This window comes from Botryllus schlosseri, chromosome 11 (assembly GCF_051294905.1).
Source record: "Botryllus schlosseri isolate E-star chromosome 11, Bs_hap1, whole genome shotgun sequence".
Taxonomy (NCBI): Eukaryota; Metazoa; Chordata; class Ascidiacea; order Stolidobranchia; family Styelidae; genus Botryllus; species Botryllus schlosseri.
The window spans coordinates 4493392-4503777 of NC_137246.1; the positions used below are offsets into that span (position 1 = coordinate 4493392).

Consider the following 10386-nt stretch of genomic DNA (forward strand, 5'->3'; position numbering starts at 1 on the left):
GAGTTTGGATACATTTGTCGACCAAGAAAACTGATCTGCTGTTGGTCGCGCGGATTCTTGAAAATCACCATATACGAGCTTGAAAGACTCAAGTCAAGTGCTCCTTTACCCTTGTGATACAGGTTCTGCGTGATATAGCAAATTGACTTGGCTGAATGATGAGAAAATCTTGTAAAGTAGTCTGCAATTTTCGCTGTCTCAGTCATGAAATCATCCACTATAATCAAGGTGTCTTCAGAGCAAACCTTCAACTCTTCTAAAATATCTAGACCGGCGTGGAATTCTACGTTATGCATCGTCTTGAAAACCTCCTGATAATTATTGTAACAATATACGACCCTGGATACACTTGGTTTAATCATCGATGTCGCATGCCTGATCAGCTTTGCAACAAAAGTAGTCTTCCCACTTCTCGAAGGACCACTCACAATACACGCGAATGGGTGGATCAATTCCATCATTTGTTGTTTATTGAAACTCGATAAAGTGCATGTGTTTATATATCAACAAGGTTGGGAATATCCACTGTTGTAGTCGTCATGTTCTAGCGGAATATATAAACCCAGTAAAGTTCGATTCAACAATTTTCCACGGGTTATGAAATCTTCATCTGTTCCTCATCGTTAGTGGAAGTTGTAGTGTTACGAACGCTTCAGGTCGTCAAGCAGCTGATCCCAATCTGTAAAATAATAAATCACATAAGAGGATTCATAATACGTTCATAACGCTTCAAAATCTAACAGTGTTACTATACCAAACTATAGACCTTACCACGGATCACAAGTTTTGGTGGTCTGCTTTTCATCGATCGGGTATCATCGACGTTGGGAGTTGTTTGGTAGAACCAAGAATCATGAAATGTGGTAATTCCCGCTCCAAGGTAATCATCTCTACATGTAAACCATTAAAATCTAACGACACGACAGACTTTAGATAGGTAATAGTGTTATCCATCTGGAAAACAAATGATACATGAACACATAATACAAATAAATCACATCAAACATACAGTATATACAAATAAATTAAAGTCACACAAGATATATACAAGTTCACCACAATAACATTCAATGCCATGCTTAATTTTTTCTTGGGTCACTGTGAAAGCGATTGAGACCACGGAAAGATGCATCGGCGTCGTATCTCACTACCATCAAACCAGGTTGATGAAGATAATGAGCATACGTATCTTTACAGCATTGTCTCGAGCGGTCAAAAGAAATCGGATCAGTCAAGAATTCGTTTCGATGGTTATCACAAAAATAACGTGGAAACCAATTCTCGTAATCACAGTAAAATTCGTTCCTTTTCTCGGAGATGAGAATATCATCGAGCGGTGCTGAATGCGCGATGAAAAACGAGTTGATATCCACCGAAAGTAGCATGAAGCTGTCGGCGCGAAAATTGAATTGACTTTTGAAAGATTGGAATTGTTTTTCTAACCCCTCAATGAAGTAGTGAGTATCGATTGCGTTGCACCATCCGAGATAATCACGCAGAGAGGTCATTTTGTTGTCGTTCCAAACCTTCAAACAGTTTTCATATTCCGATGTTGATATATTGTAACCTTTTAGTGGGTTATAAAACTCGTCGTGGCTAGGAAGACTCGAGTTATCCAACTTTTCCAAACTAGTCAGAAACTGGTGCGGGAAGTGAGCTTTAGTGGTGCTACATTTGCGGGCTTCCAAATATGAATCATACGAGAACCCGGGTGTCAAGTAATTCACAATATCCAAGAATTTGAGTCTGTTGGTCGTCATTGAGAGAAATTTGTTACTGCGTTTCAGTACACTAAGATTGTCGTCAACGAGAAAACCAAACAAGTACGCTTTGAGCCAGTTCAAGTCATACCGATCACCATTGAACGACAAAACAGGAATTTGACGCAAATAACTCATAAACTCCACTTGTATACGTTCAAGGGGTATTGGGTGTTTTGAAGGATCAAGCGCTTTCATTTCGGTAATTTTTGATTTGAGCATGTCCAGGTAGGGTCGATATTCTGTGAGACACAGTCTGAATGATTCGCTTTGAATATCATGAAAATGATCAATCATTTGTGCGCACAAATCGTTTGTGTCACCGCTCGAGATAATTACATGCAACTCCGAGTAACCTTCCACATTAGACGATATGCTAACAGAGATGGGGATGTTCTGGTGCTCTCGCAAAGTTTTTGAGGTATCATACACACTCTCTATACTGAACGCGATACGGTATTTGAAATAACGAAGCTGATGAGGAACAAACACCCCTTCTAAATCAAGTTTTTCAAATATGTTCAGAGGAGCTGTATACACGCCACCGGGAAACACTTCAACAGGACCCGTTACACATTTGTGTCTGGTCAATTCATCCTGCAAATTAAACAATCGTTGACAAACAGCACATTTATAGGTCTCCACATAACGGTTCATGTTAGTAATGAGACAAAAATGGCGATCCTCCAAATGTAAGTAAACAGCTTTCGCTTCATAGGTACTACGCCGGAGTGCACAAGCTTTACCCTCGGTCTTGGTGTACACGAATATGGCGACATTAAACAAGACCTCGATATCATTCAACATATCGAGAGTTACGCCAGCTTCCACACTAACACCATACACCGAAGTGAACTGTTGAGCCAAATCTTTGGTATCTTTTCCTAGTGAGTGACCAATACAGCGAAAAGCGCATAGGTTGTCATTGTACAGTTTACAATTTTTTCGACGTAGCATTGTCAAGATACATTTCGATTTTGTAAGCCATGTGGGCAGCTTAATACCAGCACAACCAATCAACACACCATCGGCGGGATATTCATATAACTGCGGGTTGATCAGACAGATCGATTGGGTATCTTGGAAAACATCCGATCGCTTACGATCGATGACTCGAATATTATACACACGGTTACTGTTCACTACATACGATTTCACCGCTTGCCAGTTCTGAGATGTAATTTGTTGGTGTTGGTCGTCGATCTCTGGCGCTGCATTCCCATCTTCGTGATTCCACAGACATCGACTCATCTGTAAACTTGATATCGTGTGGTTACATTCAACACTTGGGGAACATTACACTAGTCTTACTTACAATGTGGTTTCTTTGGTGGTGTCTTCCTTGACTCTTTATGCTTAATAAACAAGTAAAACATCAAACTATATCCGCAAACATAGTGCTATAGCAGATAACTTACCAGTAGACTCGTGTATTCAACTTGAGTTTGCTCTGTCTGTTCAACAACATAAAGAATTACATCATGCTCCTATCATTCTGAACAGTAATAACTCACCGATTCAATTCTTTGCTTTGATTCATGCGCTTGTTTTCAAGATGATCTATCTGAGCCTCGGCCCTTGTACAATAATTAATCTAACTGCTCCAACCAACGTTTATGTCTGCGATAGCGAAGTATAACAATCGACTCGTGGGTGTTGGCTATTTATAGATTTAATTCGATAGTAGCACGCGGCTGGACGGGAAATAATTCAGTGCACAGGTCATTCGAAATATAGGTCGCACGCGCACTGCGTAATCCTTAGAACCCATCGCGTTTCCGAATTTCAGAACCGGACGTATTTAGTGTGTCACAGATCAAAACGTCGCCACAGACATCTGATTTTTCAAAATCGCACAGCGCACTGCGCTTTTTGAATTTCCTGTTTAGCGAAACGGGCGATTTTATTGTGTCGCGCATGTCAAACGCACCCGCCAACATCTGTTTTTTCGAAATCTGAGCGGTGTATTTCATCATTTTAACACATTGTGGTGACATTCTCATGGTTTACTTTTTCAGTTGATAGTTACATATACTCGTTATGGTAACTAGCGCGATTATTGAGAATTACCTTCTGTACTATCATAACTTGACAACCCCCGCCTTGAGCGAAACGGAAAAATTTATCCATAAGGTACTAGATTTCTATGTACATGGACAAAACGTGAACCGTGTTCGAAAGTGTGATTTCGCGGCATTGGTTAACTCGATTCGATCATACGGCATCGACTGGAATGGGCTTTTAGTGTCATAAGCATTGCGGCGATGAAAAGCGACATACGTACCCTAGCGGCGTACAGAGATTTAGCAACAGACATCTTGAATACTCACTACAGTACATTGATAAGTGACTGGGTAAGAAGAAAATTCATTCGTGTCGTTTGTCACTTGTGAACGGTATCATTTCTTACAGAACTCCTGTAAAGTTTATTTCAATCCAAGTCTATTCACGCGGGTCATCAGGATTATACAAAGACTGTTAACTCACTCAATACCACGTGTCTAATTCTATAAATATCGACGGATTTGTTGATGACTCCCACTTTATCAAACGATATGGCATTGAACAGCGTCAACACTATGCAAGTCGGAGCAACTTCAAATTTTCACGTCGGCGTCAAATTCGTCTCATCACCCAAAAGAGGTGGCGTTAGCCAATATCTCAAAGGTATATTCATCGACGGCAATAACGAAGAGATATCTTTCACGTGTTTCAATCGTGATTTGTTCGGGAACATTGAGAAAGCATTCACCAAACGAAAAAAACTCATGGTCAAATCCGGTTGGGATCAAATTGATAAATTTACTGGAAAACCCGCTGTATTACTTGGTCGGGCTTCGTCAGTAACCCTGCATGGAAAATCGAGACATACAGCTGAAGAATATCCATTGTTGACCTGTGAATCGGTATACCGAAATAAAGATGAATACGTCTCGATCACCGCTACGTGTGTTTCTCGAGAGGAGAAGATGATCAATTCCGGCACCGGAAAGGAGTTGAAATTATATAGTTTTACATTGAAGGATGATACTGGCGAGGTGGTTTTGGATCAATGGAACAAAGCCTCGCTCGTACCCGGGAAGAAATATCAACTCACTCGTGTTAAAAACTGTGTCGGTAGATTGAAAATCGATCCGTTAACTAGACTTGTCGAATTGAAAGAATAGTTTGCATATTTGTATACCACAATACAATATTTCATTTCGCGTAAAATGTTTGACCTATGTGATTCGACAACTGGGTTAGTGCGGTGTTGTTCTACTGATCGAGGTGTGAAAATTGTGCTATCGCGATGAAGTTGCGACTGTGAACAGCAGACTATTCTGTAGGCGCGAAACAGCGGTGTGAATAAACCGAAAGTATTATTCAGCTAGCAATCAATAGCGAGGAAAGAGAACACGATCGGTCATTTGGCACAACTAAACTACGACATCGTATATCATAATTTACGATCAAACTATTTCGCAATGAATGGAATAGCGTAATAAGCGATAGTAGCACACAGCTGCATGGGAAACAATTCAGCGCGCAGGTCATTCGAAATATAGGTCGCACTGCTTAATCCTCACAACAAGCCACGTTTCCGTTTGTGCGGCACGATATACACATTAACAAAGATTCATTCACATGACTATTTACTTGATACATATTCAACACCGGTCGAGAGATGTATATACCCGAAAGTACGAATCACCGCCACACCCATAAGAACACATGGTGAATCACCAACACAACCTATACGCGAAAGCACGACATGCGAAAGTACGACGTGCGAGAGATGCCAATACCCGAAAGGGCAATTCACGGCCGCACCCATAAGAACACATGGCGAATCACCACAGATCCCGTAAGAACCAATGGCACATCACCAGAGATACCATAAGAAACAATGGCACATCACCAGAGATCCCATAAGAACCAATCGCACATCACCAGAGACCGCGTAAGAAACAATGACACATCACCAGAGATCCCATAAGAACCATTGGCACATCACGAGCGATAGGGGGTCTGAAAGGGTATCATCACCAACACGAGTTTTCACGGCACGTCACCGACGAAGCCTATACCGGAAAGGGTGGGATCACCAGAGATTCCATAAGAAACAATGGCAAGTCACCAGCGATAGGGGGTCTAAAAGGGTGTGGTCACCAACACGAGTTTCGCGGCAAGTCACGAGCGGGCCCATAAGAAACAATGGCGATGTGCGAGCGATCTACTATACTACTCACGTAACGAAGTCATTATATCAACGGTGTAGAAGAAGTGGGTCGTCTGATAACCTGCTAGAGTTGTAACCTGAGTCCCACGTAATGTGTGGCTGTGTAGATATACTTAGCTCACGGTAGTAGACTGCGTTAGTCCTGCGTTAGTCCTTGATCTGACAACTTCAACGTGAATCCTACGACAGTATTGCCTCAGATAGATATATTGGTTGAATATGCATGGAATATACAGTAGGATATCGCAGATGAGTCTAGTTCAGTGATTCCCAAGTGCGGCCCTGAGGGATGCATGCGGCCCCCAGATAGCCTTCTTGCGGCCCCCACAATATATTAGGAAATCGATTATTGACAAAAATAAAATATATATTTATAAAATACTCTTGCTTGACTTGACCTCTGTGGTTTTTAATCATAGAATTGCAGGAAAGTTGTGAGTATAGACTGCTAACGTTATGTCACTGCTGTTTCAATGCAATGTGCCTTAACTTTACAGTTGAACGAGCAGTAGCTATAGATATAAATAGGTATCGATAACTTTCAAACCCGGAGGAAAATCTGTCCCTCGTGGTCGCTTGACTAAAAAAGAAAAAGAGGCTCAACCCCCGGAAAATACAGTTTTTCTTTCTGACTGAAAAAAAAATTTTCCGGTATAGCTCTGAAATAGCCGCCGTAGCGTTCCTACAGTCCTGACTTAATGTATATCAGTCGAATTTGGACCTATATGTAACCAAAATTCTCAAAAAAGAAGACAAAATCTCAAAAAAGAAGAAATTTGGGCGTCCTCCGAGGACACTTTAAAAACAATCAAAAAAGAGGACAAATCATCTTAAAAGAGAACGTATGGTAACCCTATAATAACTATAGATGTGCATCACGTGACTCACGGTTGAATGCGCCGAGATGCATACTGCTTAGTCGGCTAAAAGCAGCATAATTGGTAGTCCTATATTCAGGGCCGTAACTGCCGCACCCCAAACCCCCCCCCAATTTAAGGGGCCGAGCCCGAAGGGGTCCCAAAATTATTTCGTGAATTGGCATAAATTATAGACTATTTTTTGAAAATTTATGCCGCTTCTTCAAACATTTTTCGCGCTGGGCGCGATTTCAATTCGACGCATATCTTGATTATTGGGTACTCTCACCCATGAAAAAATACGCAAGATTTATAGAAATGGGCATATCAGCGTAGGCCATGACCGCACCACAACGCACCAAGACATATAAAGTTTTAGGCCATGTAACATGTGAATCCAAGAAGTGTTAACGATCGGCAGCGAGAAAGCCTTGGCCGTAAAGGACTGCTTTTATGCTGACCAAAAACTTCGAAATACCCAAAACTTCGTCATATATACAAAATACATATAGGTTTATTTGTCCATATAGGCGCCTAAATGACTGGCGCCGAATGTTCTTGACTTGGCAGTCTGAACCTCACAAGACGAATACCATCCTGCAGGAAATAAAATTATATGCCAGTGAAGAAATACCAATCTGAAATCGTGTGATCTTCCAGTTTAGTAGGTTTTGGCAATTCTACATTTTTTGACATAGCAGACATCAGGATGTCACGAAATAACATCATATGAAGAAGTCATACCTAGGGGTCTGCCCGCCCGAAGATGTTTAATTTCACGGGGTCTGCAGTTTCAAGACACCTCTCACTCAGCTCTACCGGTAAATCGGATTACGTAGGCAAAGAGGAGAACCACGCAATTCCCGATTTATTCACCGATTTTATCATGAATTATCGAAATATTCGGGCGTCGGGCTGTCTCAATAAACAGTACAACTTTAATTTCATGGGAAAAGCGAACAACGTCATGCGGGGTCAGTTTATCACCCTATGGGAGCCCGGGGTCCTGACGAAGTGCCGTTACGTTCCTGCCAACGGGTATACCTCGGATATGTTTAATTCCTATTGAGGGGGCCTATACCTTTACAAACACACCTCACTCAGCTCTACCGGTAAATCAGATTACGTGAATAGAGACAAGATGAAAATTGATAGCAATACATGCAATTCCCGATCATATTGACCGATTTAGTCATGAAACTAAAGAAATTTTTCGCGCTTCGCGCGTTTAGACGAGACAAGCTGGTTCACTCAACGGACACCCAATGCAGCAGATAAGTAGGGGTAAACAGTGTACAGTTTTGAAATTTCGCCACGGCAATAAAACTACTTTTCATAGCCGTGGTATTCGTGCGGCCCCGACCGTACTCTGAAATTCTAAATTTGGCCCTCACACCGAAAAAGTTTGGGAACCACTGGTCTAGTTTGTAATTGAAATGCACGAGATGATAAATGGTAAATTACGTGGTAGCGAGAAGAAAGATATAAGTCACGTGATATACAGATATGAGAGAGAAGGGGCCAGAGCCCTACATCACCCCTTCCAAGGAGGCGTGATTAGCGGCAATACAAAATGACATTTACATGAAAAGCAGATCGGTACTATTACGAAACGTAATAATTGCAACATAAAAAAAAACATAGCGTATGGTTCACGTGGTAAGGCCTAAGTATGCAGGGAATAAAGTATTGGTAGAAAGGCGATAACATCAATTTAAAATGCGATATTGTAGCCTGATGTTGGAATATTTATACAACATGATAGCAATGCAACCGTATGAGATAGCGTGACGATAACACGTTAAGGGTAAGATTAAATATAGTCAAAATGGCGAATTGGTTATCTGAGGCAATTTTTGTGTTTTATTAAAAGAACAATAAACGAAAGAAGAAAAAAATATGTACACTAAGGAATTGATATTAGGTCTGGCGAATGCGTCATACGCTAGAACGAATTGGTGGTAGCTCGAAAATGAGTGTATGTTATTTGTAAAGGCAAAATCCTATAAGCGGAATCCAGTGTATGGTTTGGGAGCATATTAAAGTCAAAACTACTTTTCAAATTAATCGAAACACGAGGTATTAGAAGATAGGAAGTAACGGAAGTAGGAAAGTGATGTTTGGGCTTTCTAGCGACCATAGACTGCTTTTATGAGTCAATGGAGTTGAACAGAAAATTATTCAAATGGCGTCCTGTAGTCGAACCGCGTAGAATGGCGAGATTTGTGGGAAATTTTTTGAACCATTAAGATTAATGACCAACGAAATAGTCACAAACACCGGGGCCCGAAATTATGTGAGCCTTATATATTCTCGGCAAGAACAGTCGTATTGACGCATTCGCTAATGGTTACACGAATGAATTTTAAAATGCTCTAAGTCCGCATGGGAGAGATAGATATAAGTATATGAATCATAATCGCGTTTAGAAATTACGAAATTCGCCGCGTTTGAAAAGTGAACTGTCCATCAGTCTTTTCGAAGACCGAATAATTATTGATATACAGTTAAATCGTGTACCGTGGGCCGCGAACCTGCCTTGAATACTTAACAGTCAATGCTCATTGCTCATTAAGGATTGTATTTAGATCCAATTAGTTCACCCCGCCAAGGTTAAAACGCGTATCGCCTGTTGTGCGAATATTCTTCACGACTGTCGAAGTCGACTTAAAAGTGCGTATGTATATACGTGGTGTTACCAAAGCCATGTTGAACTTGTATGTCCCGAAATATGGACATATGCGGCGTAATAGGAGAGCGGAGGAGTGTGAAGTGAGCATTTCGGCGGTTCGCGATAGACCCGTTGGCAGACGACGACGAATCTGGAATGCAAAGCAATATCGGCAGCAAAATGCTATTTCACGAGGTGGTAATTAGCATAATATCATAGCAATAATGGCGATGACAAATTGAAAGACAGTGAAATACAATAAACACATCGTACGTCAGGGAACCAGATATGAAGTGGTGAAATCTGCACCGATAGGGAGTATACGCTATAATGTAAGCGTAAGTACTAAGTATTGAATCGATTCCATACGTGACGGAGCGACGCAAGGCGGTTATATAAGCCTTGTGAGTAATTTGAGCTTTCAAGTAGAAATTAATAAACGTTTACGGAATCTCGAAGCGAATGGAAATTATGCCGGGTTATCCGGGTGTGTTGACGGCTCAGAAGTATAGTAATGAAATATTAACATGTCAAGATGAATGCAATTGTAGCGTAACGCGGGGAATTCGACATTTAATTATATAACGAAGTAAGTCGTGAGAGTAGAGTGTAAAAATTGTAAAGAGAATGTAATAAAAATAGCCGAAGTCATGACAAATGTGTGTATTGTTAGGTAGCCTAATGGCATTGTTAGTGTTTAGTGCTGCGAACCGCAGTCGTGTAAAAATGAAGTCCCTATAGCGATGTACACCGCATGGTATACCACAAATCCAGACATATCGCTGAATCTGCGCGCCATATGCTATCCAGATATATAAATAGGTTTCCGGAAATAAATTGACGTGGGCCGTTAACAAGCCGCGACAAGAAATGCAG

General features: G+C 41.1%; 1 protein-coding gene across 1 annotated transcript; it reads right to left on the reverse strand.

Moving 5' to 3' along the window:
• Positions 1 to 641: 641 nt before the first annotated feature.
• Positions 642 to 3438, reverse strand: LOC145449898 (uncharacterized). The gene is made up of 4 exons (XM_080328336.1): positions 3179 to 3438; positions 3076 to 3115; positions 1292 to 3011; positions 642 to 679 (listed from the first exon to the last, which is right to left on the reverse strand). Exons 1-4 carry the CDS (start codon positions 3226 to 3228, stop codon positions 642 to 644), a joined length of 1848 nt encoding a protein of 615 aa, XP_080184462.1. The 5' UTR covers positions 3229 to 3438.
• Between the last annotated feature and the right edge of the window lie 6948 nt (positions 3439 to 10386).